At 40.3% G+C, this 21,433-nt stretch overlaps 2 protein-coding genes and 1 long non-coding RNA gene across 4 annotated transcripts in view; 1 reads left to right on the top strand and 2 right to left on the bottom strand.

The window, feature by feature from the left end:
• Positions 1-10,193, top strand: part of SEPTIN11 (septin 11) — a 90,203-nt gene extending 80,010 nt beyond the window's left edge. For both annotated transcript variants that reach the window (XM_079920720.1, XM_079920721.1), the window contains exons 9-10: positions 2,087-2,274; positions 5,781-10,193. In XM_079920720.1, coding sequence (XP_079776846.1) covers positions 2,087-2,274; positions 5,781-5,796 — 204 coding nt within the window. In that variant the 3' untranslated portion in view covers positions 5,797-10,193. The remainder of the gene's footprint in view (positions 1-2,086; positions 2,275-5,780) is intronic.
• Positions 1,247-13,604, bottom strand: LOC307186057. The gene is made up of 3 exons (XR_013828243.1): positions 13,432-13,604; positions 11,460-11,582; positions 1,247-2,107 (listed from the first exon to the last, which is right to left on the bottom strand). It is a non-coding gene; the product is annotated as an uncharacterized lncRNA (long non-coding RNA).
• Positions 13,605-17,531: 3,927 nt separating this feature from the next.
• Positions 17,532-21,433, bottom strand: part of CCNI (cyclin I) — a 32,346-nt gene continuing 28,444 nt past the window's right edge. The window contains 1 exon segment of the mRNA XM_079920722.1: positions 17,532-19,091. Within this exon segment, the coding sequence (XP_079776848.1) occupies positions 18,648-19,091 (444 nt within the window). The 3' untranslated portion in view covers positions 17,532-18,647.

Consider the following 21,433-nt stretch of genomic DNA (forward strand, 5'->3'; position numbering starts at 1 on the left):
TGAAACACAAAGTATAGTTTTTGGTGTATCACTTTTTTTTTTTTTTTTTGCGGTACGTGGGCCTCTCACTGTTGTGGCCTCTCCCGTTGCGGAGTACAGGCTCCGGACGCGCAGGCTCAGCGGCCATGGCTCATGGGCCCAGCCGCTCCGCGGCATGTGGGATCCTCCCGGACCGGGGCACGAACCCGCGTCCCCTGCCTCGGCAGGCAGACTCTCAACCACTACGCCACCAGGGAAGCCCGGTGTATCACTTTTGATATGGAACAAAGTTGTTTCTAATAATTAAGCACAGAGACACACAAATTATCACTTTAAAATATTTTAAGCACACAAAATCTGCCTAAAACTGCACAGATGAATGTATATTTCATTATAAGGTACCCATTATTTAAATTAAACCAAGAACTTAATTTAGTTGCCATTAGATTAATGAAGTGTGGAAACTTTTAAGGTCACTTGATTAAATGTAAATGCATCCTTTTTACTTATATTTGTTTCTTATATGTAATACCCTAAATACACGGCTAAACGTGTGCATAGAATAACGTGAAATAACAATGAGTATTTTCAGATGTACAGATTATTTCACATTATGATGAGTAGTAATTTGATCTCATTTTAAGTAATATTTTCATTATAATAAGATACAGTTTTAGCAGAGTTCAGAATTAAAAAGTCAATTCTCTTCAGATTTTAAAATGACCCAATTAATTCTTTAGCTGATATAGCTCAATGAATATTACTCATTTTACCCTGTTAAGAGATAAACTGAGGGACTTCCCTGGTGGTCCAGTGGTTAAGAATCTGCACTTCCACTGCAAGGGGGCACGGGTTCAATCCCTGATCAGGGAACTAAGATCCCACATGCTGTGCAGCGTGGCCAGAAATTAAAAAAAAAAAAAGATAAACTGAGGCGCATTACAATTTATAAGAGTTTATCTGAGCAAACATCAATTGGAATCAGGCCCCATGGATTTCTGCTGTAACAGTCACCCCAATGAGAGCAAGAAATAGGTTTGCCTTTGATGGTAGATAATAAGAAACTTAGAGGTTATTTAAATAGCTAAGTACTCACCCTAGTTTTGCTGCAGAGAAAGGAAAGTTGAGCCTTATTTGCTGTTGGCTTTAAGTATCAAGTTGAATGCTACGTAAAAATTCTAGAATTATCTAAATAGTAAGGATTTTCCCCTCCCTCCCTCCCAGTTTTTTTTTTAATATAAATTTATTTATTTATTTTTGGCTGCGTTGGGTCTTTGTTGCTGTGCGCGGGCTTTCTCTAGTTGTGGCTAGCAGGGGCTACTCTTCGTTGCGGTGTGTGGGCTTCTCCTTGCAGTGGCTTCTCTTGTTGCGGAGCACGGGCTCTAGAGTGCAGGCTCAGTAGTTGTGGCGCACGGGCTCTAGGTGTGCGGGCTCAGTAGTTGTGGCTGGTGGGCTCTAGAGCGCAGGCTCAGTAGTTGTGGCGCACGGGCTTAGTTGCTCCGCGGCATGTGGGATCTTTCCGGACCAGGGCTCGAACCCGTGTCCCCTGCATTGGCAGGTGGATTCTTAACCACTGTGCCACCAGGGAAGCCCCCTTCCAGTTTTTGTTTCTGCATTGTGATAATTTTCTAAATTCAGTTTGTCAAGTGCCCGAAATTTCTCCACATACTCTTCTTATTTGAATAGTATGGGTACATATATCTGTAGTCACTGTGTAAGTCTCTAAGTAAATATAGATTATACTTTTCAAAAAAGGACCAGAAGTACAGAACTTTTCTTACCACTAGGGTGAGTTTCTTATTAGGAGCATGGATAATTTTTATTTTCTTCTTTATGCTTTTTACAATGAACACGTATTTTATTATCAGAAAAAGTGCACAGAGGTTCCCCTTAGTGCTAAGGGGTCCAAGTTTCAACAGTGTGTAGGGCTCCAAGGGGTGCTTTTCACCACCTCGGCCTGGCTCAGCACCAGACGGTACCTCAGTCGTGTAACTAAAGCACGGGCAGCGGCACACACACGTTCTGCTTCTGAACGGATCCAGGTAGCCTTACGCCAGTAAGCGTACCATTCCCTCCACCAAGCTCGTCTTCCTCCTCTTCTCTCCAGCTCCACGAGAAGTTCGACCTCCTAAAGCGGACACACCAAGAAGAGAAGAAGAAAGTGGAAGACAAGAAGAAGGAACTGGAGGAGGAGGTGAACAATTTCCAGAAGAAGAAGGCGGCAGCTCAGTTGCTACAGTCCCAGGCCCAGCAGTCTGGGGCCCAGCAAACCAAGAAAGACAAGGATAAGAAAAAGTAAGCAGGTGTCACCCCCATGCAGCGGGGCCCTCTAACAATTTATTCCTCTTGCATGTCTCTACTTTTCCCATTTACAGACTGGAAACTGGCCTATTACCAGAAAGATAAAAGCAAGAATTTTCTCTACAGTGCAGGGGAGACGACAAAGGTTTTTAAAGTATTTCTAAAGGGTACACAGACACTAATTTATAAAACTTGACCACACGATCAAGCAATCAGGACTGGAGTAACCTGTCATCTCCAGTAGTATCTTCTGCACCAACACTAGGACTCTTGAGAAGACAGTGCGTTTCTCTTCACTACTCTCTGGAGACAATCCTCATGGCTCTTGATAAAGGGCATCCTAAAATTACGATTGTTAGAATTATTTTTCTATTCTCCGTTGTAAGGCTTAAGAAGCCAGTCGTTGAAAGTCTTGTTCCCAAAATGAAAGATTTGGAAGAACTCCTAGTGGCCACTAGTTTTCCCTCTAAATTCCACAAGACGATGAATCGTTTTATTGTGAAAATGGGATCAAAATGCCCGTTAAGACACCTCCACCAATTCTCAAGACACACCTGTACCCGCACAAAATTTTTTTTAAATATGGCCTTGATTTAATGTGCCAAAGGGTCAGATTCTGCTTTTGAGTTGTCGCTTCCTATGACACCCCAAGAGCAGCGGCCTGAATCCAGTGGGAGATGTGGGCCTGCCTTGAAATTCTGCTGTGATTTGAAGCTTTACATCAAATCACCTGAAAGACTAGAGGGTGCCATTTTATGACAATTACTATTGGTTTGACAGTAAGCACAGTGGTCAGTAAGATACCTTTGAAGAAACCTTAGTGCTAGCTGGGTGGTGAGCCCATGGATGCCACCCTGCTTTGTCTGTTTAAGATGTGGTCCTCTGAGGGCGTGTTTCAGGATTCCTGCTCTTCATCCATTGCTAAGGTTCTAGGGCAAAGGCTGACAACTAAGTAAACAAAATGTTGGTACTGGAGTAAGCAAAGAATTACATTCTTAGACATATATGGCAGATAGGATTGAGCCTGCACAGTAATCGAGTCCTATCCCGGGGGAGTGAGCTCCACAGTGGTGTTCACTTAATCTGAGTGAACGTGCAGACTTGTCCCTGAGGAATCTTGTTACGTTTCCTGTGGTAGAAACCAAAATGCACTGCTACAGTGACGTGCAGAGAAAGTTTGAAATTCTGCTTTGCAGACCTTGACTTTCCAAGCTTTGAGCCAGCAGGAAATGTATGAAGAGAGCAGGGGAGCCAGCAGATTTTCTAAGCAATAGAAAGTTGGTATAGGTGAGCTGTGAGTTAAATGGGGTTGGTACAGACCCACGTGGTCAAAGGACTCCAGGGGCCGAAAATTTAGTTATGCTGGATTAATTCTGAGAGTAACGACTGCCTAGATTATAATCCAGTTCAAGAAAGCACTTTGTAGCTACACATGTTGGGAGGGCATCGGTCACTAATGGTGACGTTCCCCATGCAGATTCAGAGATTAGTGACTCTTCCGGGGAAGACAAAACGAAAGCCATCTGGCATCATTCCTTGTTGATCCAAACTAACCCAGGATAAAAACAGGTGGAGTGTGTGTGTGTGTGTGTGTGTGTGTGTGTGTGTGTGTGTGTGTGTGTGTGTGTGTGTGTGTGTGTGTGTACACACATCTATAGGCATGAATGAAACAGGAAAAAGCTGCTGACTCATGGTTTAGGAAACCCAAAGTCGAGTTTTTCTTACCCTGAAGCACTAAAGTGCGTAAAGGTACATGTTTCAGAACTTAAAATGTTTATAGAAGACCAGCAATGTTCCAAGGATATTTCATGTGTACTGGATGTGCCTTTAAGCAATAAAAATTCCGAGAGCTGACCAGTATTGTGCCTCCATTTTAAAAAGTACCTAATAACGGACTTCTCCGTGCAAGGAGGTTTTCCTTTTCCTATAGAACATTTTAGGTTATTTTCTTCCCAGCCTTGGGCCTTAGCAGTGTATAATTCATTTCACGTTTATGTGAAGTGTGTGCGAATTCTATTTTAGCCTTATTTATACATTCTCATTTATTATTAATGGAATTAGACTTTATTTGGTGAGCAGTAGTCACCAGATTTTGTGCCTGACGAGGGCGCGTACTTTTTGGTAACTTCTATGTTCTTAAGCTTTTCCACACTTTCCCATTTGAACAGTGAAAGCAGTTGCCAGTTGGAGGCCTGAAGTGTCAAAGTTTAAAAAAAAAAAAAATCACTTCCCTTGCTGCCAGTGGAGAGTTTTGGTTAGAGAGGACCACAGACAGACAGTAGTCAGGGTAACCAGAACAGTACTTGGAAAATAAATGCGAGGCTCTTTCCTCCTCGTGTAGCTGGAGGAGAGGCTGGAGTCATCACACTTGTCGCTTAGGAGCTGCTCCAGGGAGAGAGTTTAAAAAGAGATGCGTATTGATTCACCTGCCATGCTTCCACCTCAGAGCTTCACTTCGTTTTTCTAATAGTTTTAAATTCCGTTTTTTTCTATTCTAATGACACGCTCCCTCTTTAACGTAGGTAAGGCTTTGTACTTCTCCTTGACCTGTTAGTGGCATGAGAGCATATAACATTTCCTAAGATTGCAGACAAGGTAGAACTAACCCTGGCACTGCCATTAGCTGGACCCCCGCTTCCTGCCATCTCTGGCCACCAAGTCACTTTCCTTGTTTGCGGCTACACCTCAGTGGTGGGAGTGCCTGAGGGTAAGTTGTTTGGTAGTTGTTCAGTGTTCATCTTTTCTGAAAACTTTGCACAGTTGCCAGCCAGCAGTTTGTTGGTTAAGATGAATCCATTCCAAAAACAAAGTTTTAAAAATCTATCATTTTAAAACGGTACCTGGCATCTGATAACTATAGTTTACACAATCATCCACTCATCTTTTCTTTTTTAAAATAATATTTTGATTCTTCCTAAGGAATGAAGTTGCATGTTTTGGACTTGCCTCAAATTAGACATGTGAATCTTGGACTTGGCATTGCTTTATACCTAGGAGGGGGAAGGCTCCGGGCATTGCTTTAGCTGTAACCATATAATGATTGTCCTTTTTTTTTTTTTTCCCTCCCAAGTAGCTTAATAGCATGTCCTCCATCCACTATATTCCAATCCCCAAGTTAATTGTTGAAAGACATTTATTGTATATTCAGTACCGATGTGATACCCAAATCTAATAGATAATGGTTTTGTGTTATCTGAGAAGATGAAAGTCAAACAGCAAATCCTTTCACTAGAACATGTAGTGGTTTCAAGAAGTCACTCATGAATTCTGAATTACCTGCAAATGGAAACTAACCACGTGTTCTTTAATTCAATATTAAAATTTTGCTTTTGCTTGTCATGTAGAATAGCTTACTCAAATTTTTGGTTTTAATTTCTGTCAGTTCCATAATCATTGCATGAGCATTCACCATCACCAAATGCTGGTGCTGGCACTCCTAATTTTCCTTCTTTTAATTTATTATTATTTCTAACTTTTTTGTTTTGTTTTTTAACTTGCAGTGCAAGCTTCACATAAAGCCTGGCAAGCCAAGGATGGTCCGCATTCACCTGCTTTTGCAGTAATATTGTATCTCTGCCATCTGTGTCCTTTTATTTTGTTTTATTTTTATTTTTTTCCCTTTCCCAGACACCATATAACGATTAACTCATTTTGCTGAATGTTGTTTGGTGGTGGAAAATGATAGAACAAGGGGATAACAGCAAAAGCTGTGTGCAGCCGGACTTTGTTTCTGGAAAGCAAATGATTTGCCTTTTATGCCTGTTCAGAGTGGCAGCAGGAAGCATGCCTGTTCTGTTACTTTTATGTTGCTTTGGACCAAGGGAAGGAGGCTAAATTGCTACATGTACGTCTGACAGGAAAACTTTTCACCGCCTCAGCAGCTGACTATAAACCTGAATAGCCATGACAACTTGCTCTCCTTGATTATTCGTCTCCATGACGCAAAAGGCCCTGAACTCCCTCTGTCTCTTTTCCACACCTGCCCCGAACCAAGGTAGCTTTGTATGTAGGCAGAATGGTGGGTAAGCTTTACCTGACTTTTACCCTTGCGTGGATTTTTTTTATTACTATAACAGCATCATTTGGCCTGGGTTGTGGGTCTGTTCAGACTGACTGTCTCCTCTTATGGCTTTAAAAATGTGTCTGAACCCCTGTGTCTCGAATCCTGGCCAAGTGGGGTTGTAATAAGAAAATGATGAGTCTGTTCCCTTGTATCAGGGCAACCATGGCCCTCTCACAGATCATACAACCTTGTTTAGTAGAAGAATCTTCTACTAAGGATGACGGGCTTTCCACAACCTGCCTACTACTTACAAGATCCAGTCTTTTCATAAACACACCTAAATCTGCTCTCAGTAGGCTGAGAGAGGAGGGCCTAATGACTGATTCCAGGGTATCGAGTGCTTCTAATACAGTTTTCAATAATTATGAGGAGAAATTTTCCAGCAATATTTAAAATAGAAAATCTGTTATAAACTGTATCATCTGCAGCACAAGTTTGAGGAGGCCTTGTCAACTTAAGGTAGAAATGGGAAGGAACATAATATAAACCCACAAGTCAAGAAAGCAGAAATTCAGCTTCACATCCAGTTTCCTTGCATAGTCTCTTTATGATATTTGCAGTAAAGGCATGATGGGATAGAACAGCTGGTGTTTCAAATCCACTTGTCTTGAAGGAATGTCCTCACCTTTTCCTTCACGAAGACTAGCTCTACCTGCTCTTTGCGTTTAAGGCCCCAGTGCCCCATCAACAAGGGTTAGGACTCAACCATATGGCAGGACATAGACTACATGCCAAATTTGTATGGAAAAGGGCATATCTAATTTCTTTTCTGTACTTTTCCTTTTTGAGGCTTATCCTTTCATTTCCTTGATTTTTTCCCCCTCTAATAACAAGATACTCGCAGCTTTCTCTCTAACTCCGTAGTCTCCTGTTTCTTACTTGAAAGAATAACATTTCTCACGAACCTGATACTTCACCTCTGCATTTTCCTTTTGGCCTTCACTAGTCATACATTAATCAAATAGGATAGAATACACACACACTTACACACACTTTTTTTTTTTTTAATAAGTCTCTAGTTGATTCCAATGAAGACTTTTTCCCCTTCTCTTTATCCTCAACCACACTATTATGGGACAGAAGGAATGGTCGTCCATGAACTGATTTAGGCTTAATTAGGCAAAGTAAGAAATCAGTTTCATGGAAGCCAAAACTAAGCTGGGATACAAACTGCAAACCAGAAGCAGCAATAGTGATATAAAGACAGGTTTAGGAGCTACTGGACCAATGTTTTTGTTTTTGCTTTTGCTTTTTTAATGATTCTAGTCTGAAGCTGGCTATCAGGCAGCATGCTGATTCTAACCATGGGCCGAGTTTGCTCAGATGCTGTGCACCAGACAGAAGCTTGAATACTTGTGTTGTATGCTTGTTCCAGCCATTGCTTGTGTGAGCATTTTCATGCCTTGTAACAGTAAATACACTTCTAAATTCTAAAAATGCATCACTTTAAAATTTTCATTTTACGTGCATCACTAAAGCCTTTTTAAAGTGAGCCTAGCCACGAAAGGCATCCAGCTGACTTTTTGATTCCAAGATTGTTGATTGATTGGATTGATTTTTCTTTTCCCATTAAATTTTTCACAGAAAAATAAATCATGTGGAGAGTCAGGGAATAAAAAGTCAAAGAAAACATATCAAAGCTTTTTTAAAAAATGCATTGCTCCTGAACTTTTTTCTGCCCCTGCTCCCTGGCCCTGTTTGGTTTGTTATTGCTGCCCTCTCTTCTTTCTGTATCTGTGCCTTTTTTCACAGTAGTCCTTGGCTCTGCACGGAATAAATGATACCCTCAAATCTAATTGGATGTGCTTTCGCCTTTGCATGTAAGTACGGCAGTAAAAAACCTTTGAGACCTTTTTGACTTTTTAAAATTAGAGAAACAAATGGGATAGATGGATTTTTTTTTCCCTGGAGGGGGGTAGGGAGGTATTGGTTTGAGGAGTCTTTGTTTTTTTAAAAAACAAACAAACAGAAAACCTAAATATATTTTAAATGGCTCACATTTATATCTTTTTTACAAGAAACACAGAGATTTGACTTTTCCTTGATATCCTTGCAAGTCAGAAATTACTAACCCCAGTCTGTTCTACACAGCATTGTGGGTTCATTGGATATTAGAGCGTCCTTGGTTTGTTTTTTTTTTTTTTGGTTTTTAGTGTTTCATTTTTTTTTCTAGGTTTTTTGTTTTGGTTTGGTGTTTTTTGTTTTTTGACTGCACCGTGCGGCTTGTGGGATATTAGTTCCCTGACCAGGGACTGAACCTGTGTCCTCGGCAGTGAGAGCGTGAAGTCCTAACCACTGGACTGCCAGGGAATTCCCAGAGGGTCCTTGGTTCTGACTGTGTAAGTAAAGTTAGAATGAGAAACTACTACCTTCCACTAGAGAAAAAGCAAGAGGAAAATTTTTTTTTATGCTAGGCTCCCTTTATGATTGCTTAATTTTTGGTGATCTTGGTTTAATGGTCTTTCCCTTGTGCTAACTACTGGCAGGGAGCACCTTTTTTTTTTTTTTTTTGGTGAGCTCTTGCTGGCCTCTCCCCACATCTTTTGTTCAACCATAATGACCATCTTTTTGCTTCTTCTGGACTTTAGATGCCCGTAACAGTTGTTAAGTGCGGTAGGATGTGATGGAAAAGCACTTAGGAGAATTTACTGGCAGTTTAGAGACTATGTTTTCCCAACTTAAGGCTCTTTATTAATTGGTCAAGGTTTTGTCCAGAAAGGTCACCTCAACCAGGGGAACATTTAACAAAATGCTGGGCACAGGTTACTCACCTTCCTCCTCTGCTTTGTGATCTCACCAGCAGTAACACTTCATATCTTGTGCACCTCACAAAGACTCGGTTTCCTCACTTTCTTGACATATCCATAAGTGTTTCATATACAAACTGTTGAATCGGGTTTTTCAGCTGTTACCAACCCATGTCATACTGTCTCTGTGTGGTCCTACCAAAACTGTCCATTCAGATCCCTTTGCTTTCCCATTTGCAAGTGTCTGAAGTTGTCAAGTCTCAGCTTCCAGAAGTCTCGGTTCCATTGACAGGATACATGTGTGATGACTCTTTAGGGGAAATGATGACGTACAAAGTCTAGATTGTATGTAGGTATGAAGGGAATTTTTAAAATAAGTTGAAGATTAAGCTGTGAACAGCATTAGAACTTTGTCTATTTCTTAATTTTAAAATATGCTGATATGCCTTAAACTGTAGTTGTAGATCATTGTCATTTTGCTGTTTGAAAATAACCAATGTGTTTTTAAAACTGTTATGTAATCTACTTTCAGTGTTAATGCAGAATTGTCATATATGTAAACTGCATGTTAGACACTTGTCTTTTTTAAAAAACTAAAATAATTGTATTAATGTGAAGCATATCATTTTTTCAAGTATGAAAGTAATCACTTAGCAAACTTGCTTGGTAATTTGGTGTCTGTTAAGGTAGGAGAGTGGCGGACAGGTAATCTATGCATATATCACTAGTGCCAAGACATAAAGTGGGGGAAAATATATTTTTACCCAAACATTGTGTGCCCTTTTGTGAGTTCTTTTTAGTCACTGTTTGACATGCAAATGTACACATGCTTATAATATTGGATAAAAGAAATAGGGATGAAAGAGTCTCGTGTTTTCCTGCCTTGTCTGGACTTCAAATGCTACCATCTGGGCAGCACCAGCTCCTCCAAGATGCTTGCCACGTGATGTCCTGTACGTCATATTACTGTCTCTGCCACCCTTTCTCCCTGACTCCCGTCCCCTTCCACCCTGACTAGCGCCCCACTGCCCCAGCCGAGGCGTCCTCTTCTTCCCCGGCCTCCAGTGCTGGCGCTGCAGCTCACCCCCCAAGCTGGGCTTGAGGAAGTCATCCCTTTACTGACACACTGCTGTTCTTTCACAGTTTGTTGTAGAGAAGCTCCTTTTTTTTTTTTTTTTTTTAAGCCTTTTAAGAATCAAATTTGAATCTGAACCTTTCTTTTTTCTCTTCTGTAGCTTCTTCTTTATGTAACCATCCTGTTGACAAGCCCTACTCTCTCCTAATGGACATAGAGCATTAGAAGAGCAGGAGCTGTCTGTTCACACGTGTTGGGGAAGAGTTACCTCATTTCCACCATCGCCTCCTATTCTTTTAAAGTCTGGGTCAAATATTGCACTGCTGTTTGTATTTGTCAATGTCTGTTTACAAACCACTGCCCATAGTGGTTACTTAAGTGACTTACCACCACCAAAAACAGTAATACCTAATACTACTACTTAAAAGGAAATTGAGTGAAACAGAGAACTTGGGCCAAAACCCAAGGTAGCCCTGTGTTGGGATCCTCTTGCTTAGCTGTCATGTTCTTGAAGCTGCTGACACAAGAACTCACGGACTGAAGACAGCATGGACCCTAATCTGAGGGTCCACAGACTTGATCTCATGTTAACTCCAGACCTCTGTCCCATGAGTGACATTCTGAACAGCCCGATCAGGACCCTCTACCGTCAATCAGGTCATAAGATCGGGGCAACAATTTTCCTTCCTTTTGTTAGCTTTGTGGGTTGTTTTGAAGTTTGGGATTTTTTTCCTAAACATTTGATATTGCATGAACAAAGATGGCTGCATTTTTTTAATTTGGAGTGTTCTATTGATACAATGTTTTTATTTTTCAGCTGACCGTCTGCCTCTTGAGAGAGAGAAGTGGGCATCCTTCCTTTAAATTCAGGAACCATTGTTGTTTTATTTGACTCTTTTTCTGTTACCTGCACCCCTCATCTAAGTTTTCGGGGTTTGGGATTCTGTTTTGGAAAAAAAAAATTTTCCTACTTAGCCAGTTCTGTTTTATGTATTGGTTATTCAAACTTAGTTTTGGTATCAAAATTATGCCAATTTTAAGCTCAAGGGGAAATTTAAATGAAGTTTTAAGTCACAGAATTCTGTTTAAGATGCTCTCCTCATCTCAGATACAACAACAAAATCCCTGTGCTGTCACTGGGATTTTGACCTACAAGTCTTAATCATGTTTAAAATGTGCCAGTGTTAGGTAGATGACTTTTCTGCCTCTGGGACTCAATTTATATTTAAAGGTACCTTAAAATAACTTTCTGGCCCATCCCTGCCTTTTTATTTATTGCGAAGCTCTTCTTTACCTTGTGTTCAGTTTTTGTGTCCTGGACCCTGGAAACAAACCCCCGACAAGTACGTATCCTGTCCCAGACAACAGCAACAGTGACTTAACGTTGGTTCTGATCAGGTGGCTTACTCCACTGTGTCTGCAAAAAAAAAAAAAAAAATCTGGAAATCACTTAAAATACACCCACATGCAAACACACACACTTCTGCCAGTTGAGTCTGTGAGTTCTAATGCTGACTCGTTTGTGACAGGCTATTTTATTAGCAGCCACCTCTTAGGTGCAGTTTTTGTAGTCAAGGTACAATTTTCAAATTCATTTCTATTTTAAGGCATGAACACGCATTTTAAGTTACCTTTTCATTTCATTACTTGTCAATAGTCTGCTTATTTCCATCATTTTTTAGCCCCATAGTAGGTGGATATTGGTGGCGTGAATTGCATCTGGTAAAGATCTTAAGAGTGTTCCCTTGTATTTAAGAATGGTAACATATGCTTCTGTTGAAAGGTGAAATGATGAAGCAACAGTCCCTGCTTCTTGAATCATTTGATTCTTGGAAGAGGTTATTTAGACCAATTGGAGGAGCTTGCTGGCAAGGGGCCTTCTTTACTTAGAAAGACACTATTATTAAATGCAATAAAATCAGGTTCATCTGAGCCATTAAATGATTAAAATATAAGAGTCAAGAGCCATCCCCTCCATACTACAGTGTAATCTGTAAGGACAGAAATTTGCTAATGATGTGACCGCTGGTTTGCGCGTGGATGGTGGGTATCAACTCCTTAACTGATGCTACAGCATGACATACTGTCAGGTTTGTAAGTTAAACACGAACATCCTGTTGTGTGAAACCACTGTGATTACTAAGTACAACAATTGGATTTATTTTTAAACTCCTTTTAATATTTTAATATCAACTTTACCCTATCACTCATATTTTAAAAGTAAATTCTGCATCAGATTGTAAAGACATTTTTGGGGCAATATTTAAAAAGCAAATTAGGCAGTATTTTTTTTGTTTGTTTAAGTAGAGAAATGTGTTATCTACTTCTGTTATTCCCTTTTTAATCTTCATGTTGGAGGAAGTGTAATGGTAATCATCTTAATGGGCGGGGCTAGGGAACTGGCTATTACACGCAGGTTGGCCTCTGTTCAGTTATCTAGGGAAAGTGGATAACAGACACCACTGGTCAAGTACACAGCTATCCTCCATTGATTTGGCATTTTACTTAAGGTGGTTCCTTTTCTCAAATGTTGATAAAACTGGTAGGTTCTCAAGTTCTCTTGGCTGACCAACTAAGAGATACGAATAATAAAAACTACTCGTTTATCTCAAGCTAGATTGTTGGAAAGCAGGGAGAACTGAGCCATCTGAACCTATTTCCATTGGTGATAGGCTTTTTATTTTTCATAGTCTTTAAAACAAAAACCTTACTTGACTTCAGATACAGACTCGGCCTTATTGCTGAAAAGTGATGGTCTAGATGGTCTACTTGAGATAGGCACAGCACACGTATAAAGGAGAGACCTGATCTGAATTAGTATGTGCTGAGCTGGGTTAGATAAAATTAGGTCATCTTCCCAATAGGCTTGACCATACTTTTCCCCATCAACTGTACCTAAACGTCCTTCTTAGTTATTTTGGTTATTTTTCTGCCTATCATTGTCCCAGCTTATGGGTAAAAGTTCTGGATATCTGAAAAACTAAGTACATAATTTTCACTGTATTTAAATGACATTTCTATGCAAAACCTTTTGCTTTGCAGATGACTGTCATCTTTCCACCCTGGAGATTGACAGTGTTGGCAATGTGGCTCATTTTGAAGATCCTTGTACTTGAATCCTTAAGACCATGGTATTTAGTCCTTGAGAATGATACCATCTGGCTTTCAGATCAATCTCTAGCAAACAACTGGCACCCTCAGGGCTGGTGTAGAGGTTGAATGTGTTAATCTAAAAAGACTAATTGCGAGCCTCGGTATCTGCTCACCTCGCTTTCCAACCTTCCTATTCTGACAGGTAGCTGTTTACAAATGAGATCTTTTGGTTGTTAGTGGAACATCGTGGGAGGTACAGATGAAGACTTCACATCTGCCTCAAATCAGTTATTTGCATGCTGTGAGTTGAATGGCATTTCAGTCCACTATGGAAACTTCCTTTCAAAATCATGGCACCTAGATCAGAGGAGGCAGAGGCTATTATCACAAGGTTGGTCCCTGTCAAAAAGAAAACTTGTGTATGGTGGGGAGGGTGCGGAATAACATTCCACGAAGAACTCTGCTTAACCATGCCTTCTCTGCACCGTGCGTTGAGAATACTGAAGAGTTGCAGTTCTAGCTCTCCTTGCCCTTTATTTATATCCATCCATCTTTCCCACACACCCCCCCCCAATTCTTTTTTTTATTCTATATACTGCACCAGGCCTACATTAGGTACTGTGGATGTAGCCACGCACTATGAATTGCATGTCTCTCTACATACCTCAAACACAGCAAATTCTGGGGGTAAACAGAAAAGGTAAGCCCTTTCTATGCTAAATTGTGAGAGAGAGTATTCTGAAAAGCAAAACCCACCTCCACCCCCAATTGCTTTTCAGTGGTTTCTTTCTTAAGGTTGCCCTTCTTTCTGGAGTGTTCTCTTGCTAACAAAATAAGCTGTTTCTGAGAATGAGAAACCAGTTTACTGGGCCTATGCTTTTCTACACTGCCCTACTGTTGTGTAACACAATAAGGTCAACAGTTTTGGCATCTGATCTGCTATGAAGGTTGTACTTCAAGAGTCAAGAGAAATGGAGAGGTTCAGCCTCCTGGAAACTTCAACACTAGTGTTTTGTGCTCTCTTCAGATTTCTCTATCTGATAAGACGTTCTTGGTTACCTCTCATGACACCTTTTCAATAATCAAGAGATGGCCCAGGGAGAGTTATGTCTGTGTGCTACACATGGGTCTTACATCATAAAAACCACTGCAGATGGTCCCTGACTTAAGATGGTTTGACTCACAAGTTTTTGGTTTTATGATAGTGTGAAAGTGATATGCATTGAGCAGAAACCGTATTTCTGAATTTGGATCTTTTCCTGGGCTTGCAATACGCAGTTTGGATGCTCATTTCGCTGGGCAGTGGCAGCGAGCTGCAGCTCCCAGTCAGCCAATGCAATCACAAGGGTAAACAACGGATACACTTAGAAGCATTGTTTTTCAATTCAGTATTCAATAAATTCCATAGAATATTCAATACTTTATTATAGAACAGACTTTGTGTTAAATGATTTTGCCCAACTGTAAGGTTACTGTAAGTGTTCTGAGCACATCTGAGGTAGACTAGGCTAAGCTATGATGTTCAGTAGGTTAGGTGCATTAAACGCATTTTCGACTTAAGGATATTTTCAACTTACGATGAGTTTATCGGGATGTAACCGCACTGTAAATAAAGGAAGGTCTGTAAACTCATCAGTATGGTGAGGGAAAGCGTTCATTTTAACTCCTTAATGCAAGCTGTGCTACAAAGCCTGTACTTCATCTTTTCTGTCCTAATGATTGGTCAGATCCAGCTCAAAATGAAAGCAGCAAGCTTTTGGGAGTTGGCTATTTTCAAGTATTCTCAATTCGAAGTTATCTTGCAGGACCAAACAATGAACGAGTATTAGGATTTTTAATTTGCAAAACTTTTTTTTTTTTTTGGTACGAGACATACTTAGCCACCATCTGTCCCAAACCATGGCAGATATTGCTAATTTCCCTCAGTCCCACACACACAGGCCTCCTATGGCTTACGTGATGTGAACTTGTAACTGCAAATGATGCTGATGCATTGCTTAGCAACAAGAGGTGAGCGCTCAACTGCTCATTCCCACACAGTAAGCCCAGTTTCTCCCTGAAACTTAAAAAGATGTTCTATTTTTTCTAAAAGCACCATCTAGTGGCCAAAGCTCAAAACATTATAAATGAGCATAGGAGACATTCTCCTGTTAACACAGTTTAAAGGCTAGTTTCAACAATTTTGGAGGCTTTAGAAATAACAATTACATGTTAGACAAAACATCATATCTCAAAGCTTTATCCTTTATATTTGGTAAGTCGGAAATTGAACCTTGTTAAAAATTCTTGGCTATGTGGACAATTCTCTAATCTTCAACCTGCTATGTCCCAGGAGGGTTGTGAAGAAAGACATCTGGCACAGTATCTTCCCTTTCCAGTTGGAAATGTACAAACTACCTTAAGGATGAAGATAACAAGGCTCCCCGTTATGCCTGCTGAGCGTCAGTGGCTTGAACCACATTGTGCTGTTTCGGGCAGTGATGTTCAAGGACAACTTACTTTCTTGTTTCAGGAACTCCAAAGGAGTGAATTAGAAATCCTGAAAATCCAGGTATGTAAAGAGAATAGACAGGACATACATACGTGTTGGTTCTAATGACATAGGAGAAAAGAAAGAATACTTCTTCGGGGGCAGACGCCAATGTCTTAACTCCCTCAATGGCAGGACTGTAGGCTCCGATTCTCATCAGCTTGGCCAAGTGAGGAGCTACGCTACAGCTTCTTTCAGAGCCGAAGGCATGGTGTCAGGAACATTTCTGACAAATCAGTTGTATCAGTCTTTTTAAGTGGCATTTGAGAGCACTCTCCTTTCCCAGCCCTCCCCTCCACACTAATGTAAGACATCATCTGCAGAAAATTCAGTTCTCCACAGGTAACGAACTTCAACCCTGAAAGACAAGTAATTGTTCGGCTACTCCTAGTAAGAGCTTCAAGAGCTAGAGCATGCACTTTCACTTCTGTTGAATGGAGGATTAGAGAAGAACTAATTTCTCCCATCATGTTTATTCCCTTGCCTTTGCAGAGCCTTTGTGGAATAACAGGTTTTCTCACCACCAGGAGGCACCAGGCAATCGTGATCCATAAAGCTCGAGTTTCCAAATCTTGGAAGAGAGTAATTGTGGTGTGATGCCAAGATTTAAGACAGGTATCTTGGGACAGGCTAATGAGAATAGTTTCTGATAAAACAGGATCTAATTTAACAGTAGGAACATTCTTAATGAAAAGTTCCACACTGTTCAAGAATGTTCTGCTTTTTTCTGTCTCAGTCCGTGAGTTCAGGCCCCAGAGAGCCAAAGTTCTCCAAGAGCTCATGGTAGCGCAGGTCTCTGGGACAGTGGCAGGGAGATGTAACTGAAAGGGTGCTCAGGAGGGGCTGGTCTCCAAAGTACTATCATTTAACTGATCTATGGGTTAAATAAGCTTTGAGGCATGAGACCTAGCAGCAGCCCAACCATTCCAATTCAGTTTCCCATGAAAATACTTTTTTCCAAACGGACTTACCATCCATTTTTGATTAGAAAGCCTCAAGATCAAGAAATTAAAATATTATTTCTAACTTCTGTACCATCTGTATGTAGCAACTGGACCACAAATGAAATATTCTGATTCTAGACTCAACTTTATCCCTAGCTTTCTACATAACAAAAATGTTCCTCATTTGTTAAGTGGAAGTGGGCAGGGGGTTACGTAGCATTTATTTTAATGATGAACATTTGTAGTTGTGGACTTCCTGGAGCTCCCACAATTCAGGAGAATTAAGAAACAGAACCAGATGAAGATTAGGATAAGTGGGATTTTTTTTTTTTATGTGTATCTGCAAAGCCAGCTTCATGCTGTCTTCACCCCCAAAATAGTTCATTCTTCTATATTCCTTCTTACTCCCTGTACTTACCTACACGTAAGTTTCCCCCTTGACTGGACTACAGCAGGTAGCCAGCCCTACCATAAAAGAATTTAAAAGTCAAATGCTGACCGGAGAATACTCTTGCTCTGCTAAACCAGAACAAAATCAGTGGCTTAAAAGTGACAGGTTATCTAGATATGGGTCTGTGTCTGCCCTCACAGTTCCTTAAGCTAAGAATTTACTGTTTGGAAGGTCACAGTCCACCATGTCAAAACCTAAACTCAGTCACATTTAAATCCCCCCTTTCTTCATGTTTTATTTTCTGCAAGCATATTAGGATTTTTATCATCTTCCGTAGTTGAAATAGCAGTGCCTATCTAATCAAGAACTTGCACTTCTTCACAAGCAGGAAAAAAAGAGATAAAAAGGTTAAGGACAACTTTTATTGCTACCAATCAGTACATGGTTCTGACTGCAGTACCTTCTTCAGGCTGCACAGGGAGCTCAGGACCCAGAAGTCATGAAGAGAATACAGGTAGGCTGGGGAGGCAGGGGGATTAACTTTTATCAAGTAAATCCTAATAGCTTAACATAAAACTAGGGTACTGAATTCAGTTATTACATGTTACAGATCCAAATCATAGAGCTGCCCCAACATCTAGACAGTCTCTCCTATTGATTATAAATGAGTGAACTGAACAGTTTTTTTTAAATCTAATTTTAGTTGTTACATGTTTCTTTGGTGAGCACCTGGATATATTAACTTTATCACAAATTCTATTATACAAATGTCAAAAATGCTTCCAACAAATCTTAAGAGTGTCCTAATCACATGCCACTTTTAAGCTTCAATTTAAGATAAAAATGAAAATATTTTGTTTCCAAACTCTAGAAATTGAAAGGAGACAAACAAAAATCAACATGGTAATGGGAGTCCTTTTTCTGTTACCAACTCTGATTCACAGGCAATTTTGAAGTACCTTTTTCAGATTAAGCTGAATTTGAATCATGGATTATAAACATGGCTGTCACTGAAATAATTTGTTCACTAAATTGCTAAAAATAAATTTTCAGGGTTTCCTCATCAGTGGAAGTCAGGCTATAGGTCAACATGCATAAAATTCATTTAGTATTCAAAGAAGCAGCAAGCAAAAGCAAGAGGAAAATTAAATCAGGATTCTGGGACAAGGTTTGCTAGCTAGGAATTTTGGAACTTTAAAAAAGAAAAAACACTGAACGTGAATTTCTGACACAGGGTAATCTACATTACATTTTAGCAGAGAAAAGGGTGGAACTGACAAACACTACAAAGAAATTTTTTACTTAAAAATTTTTTGATCTTGAATTTTACACTTTTTTTGGTCTTTAAGTGCTTAAATAATGTTGAATTATAATTAGCCATACAAGTCAACAGGTTTTTTTTTTTTCTGGCTCATTTCGAATCAGCCTGGTAAGGTATATACCTTTATACAGCCTATCCTGTTTTCCATGTTCCCATTCCCACAGTAGTCTACCTTAGTTTGCGCTTGAAGGTAACACCTGGAGCTACATGACAGAAACAGGCTGCAAAGGTGGACAAGGGGAAGTATGTCCCTCTTGCCTTGATAAATCAGTGCCACACACAGAACCCACATTTTCTGAAGCATTATCTTCATTATAGAGCCGTTTGATCCCATCATAGAAGTCGTCCACTTCCATTTCCTCTACTTTGCGTTTAGCAGAGGTATGCTTGCACCCACTGGCAGCTGGGAGATGATGGTAGAAGGCTGCTGTACCTCTGACTGGCACTTCTGGTTTGCTGTTGTCCTTGGAGAAATCTGGGCCTGGGGCAGAGGAGGGATGTAATCTGAACACTCCTTTGTCACAGGTCACCAGGGTGTGCTTGAGGGGACGGTAGACATAAACGGAATTTAGAGGCAGGGAAGACTGCAGAGTAGAAAGGTGATGTGCCACAAGCTCCCGACAGTGGATCAACTGGGAGCTATCCATCTGAGCCCGGGGGAAAGAAAACACAAAGTGGATAATTAATATAGGCTGTCTGTCGTCTTTGCTGGCCACTTTTTCTCCCCGTGCCCTCTGCCCCCCAAGATTTCTCTCCCCACATCTTTTACCTCAAACTCGTCTACTCCTCCAGCCTACCTATCATTTTTAGAAATTGTGTCCAAATCTGTATTTGTATTATAAACTTCTTTGGAACTTGAATTCTTTATTTGCAATTGTATGCTGTACATCTTCATGAAAGCTGAAATTATTCTCTTTTGTTCACTGCTATATATTCCAACATATGCTGTTCAGGCTATCTCCCCTGTCTAGAAGGCCTTTCACCCTACCCTCCTTTTCTCTTCCAACCTCCTTAGTGAAGACCAAGGTACAGATAAACATAAAATCCATTAAGCATTTAAAGAAGCAGACAGAGGCAAGAAAAAATTTAAATAAGGGATGGGGAAAGGCTGACTAAGAATTTTGAACAACTTAAGTATTATTTTGTTTTTAAAACAGTAAGTGGGAACCTTTGACAAGTTATATTTTTGTAGAAAACAGCAGAATTGACAACAATAAGAAAAAACGTTCTTGCTAATGTTTTTAATCTGGGAGTTTCACTAATTCCTTCTCATCCTTCAGGATAATTCAGGTATCAGTCCTTTTTGAAGCCACCCTTGACTCCCCTTAACCCCCGGCCAAACCCAAATTTCAGGGTCATCTGTTTTTGTATCAACCTGTCATCATACTTACTACACTGTATTACAATAATCTATTTAACCATTTAAGCTTTTCTACTATAGACTACAAGATCCCAAGAGGTAGGCACTGTATCATGGTTTTTTTTGGTTTTTTTTTTTTGTTGTTGTTGTTGTACGGGGGGCCTCTCACTGTTGTGGCCTCTCCCGTTGCGGAGCACAGGCTCCGGACGCGCAGGCTCAGCGGCCATGGCTCACGGGCCCAGCCGCTCCGTGGCATGTGGGATCTTCCCGGACCGGGGCACAAACCTGTGTCCCCTGCATTGGCAGGCGGACTCTCAACCACTGCATCACCAGGGGAGCCCTCATATTCATTTTTATTCCCTAAGTTTCTAGCACCACTGACTGTACCTGGAAGGCCTTCAAAATCTTACTTGTGATAGAGAGTCCAATTAGTTGCTCTTTGCCTTACTTTCCCTGCAATTATAGCTCTAGTCAGAATTCCTCTGGCAACATATATTTCTCCCTATTCAAATTTCTTTAGCGGCACCCCAAGTGCCTGCCGGAAATAATCTAACCTCTTTAGCTCGGTATTAAGAAGGCTCTCCACAATCTGACCCAGCCTTATTTCCTCCTACCATATCCCAATTTGTGCTCTACATTCCTGCCAAACAGGTCTGCTCTCTGCTCTGCACAAATCTTGCCCTTTCTTACTTTACCCTTGCTCATCCTGTTTCTACACGTTGAAACTGTATTACGTATTCCTTCCAGGTCTGGCTAACTGATGCCACCTCCAGGAAGCCTGTCCTGACTATTTAACTATCAGGGATCACTTTCCAGTCTTACATATTCTTTATATAATCAATTCTTATTCATACCTATAAAACCTGTAGCACACAGCATGACTTCGCAATACCACAGAGAAAATAAAGGAAAATAACATGCTCTGCAAGAACATATTTGGTGACAAAATTATTTTTATCTCTAAATATACTCATTACTTGTTACCCAGGTCAGTGGAAAGGAAGACGAAAGGCTGGTGTTAGTCATCACATAGTACAAAGGTAAAAATGTCTGCAGAAACTATACCTGAAAATGACCATTTTTAATATCTACTATTTTGTTCACTAACTTTTTCCCCCTAGTTTGAAAGGCACTAGATAACACCCTAACAAACAGGTAAGATATTATTAACTAGTATTAGAATTTCTTTTCCTCTCTTAAAAACAATGGAACAAAGCACACAGGATAGGGATGGGGCTTCAAAGTTCTTTAAGGCAACTGGTACTCTAGGCCAGGTACCACGCTTCTTCAAAAAGCCTACAAAAGAGAGGTAACAGAAAAAAAGACAGGAATTGGTAAGTGAAAAGAAGGCTACAGGGTAAAAATTATTATAAGTATACCTAGGTTTAATGAACTGTTCTTTAACAAATGAATGATACTCAATGGCCTAGAAAAGTAAAAATATCACAAATATTCTAATGCCTTGGTCACTGGGCATAGTATCACAGAAGAATCCTGAAGAAGGACATGTATTTCAAGTAAAAGGAAGACTATTTATGTCATTATAAACTTCCTCTGTGAAAACAGTAAATAGGGAGTTCTATTTATAGGTGAGGACTGGCAGAAAACGGGGCTGGAAAGACAATGAAG

This window comes from Stenella coeruleoalba (genome assembly GCF_951394435.1).
Source record: "Stenella coeruleoalba genome assembly, chromosome: 4".
Lineage (NCBI taxonomy): Eukaryota > Metazoa > Chordata > Mammalia > Artiodactyla > Delphinidae > Stenella > Stenella coeruleoalba.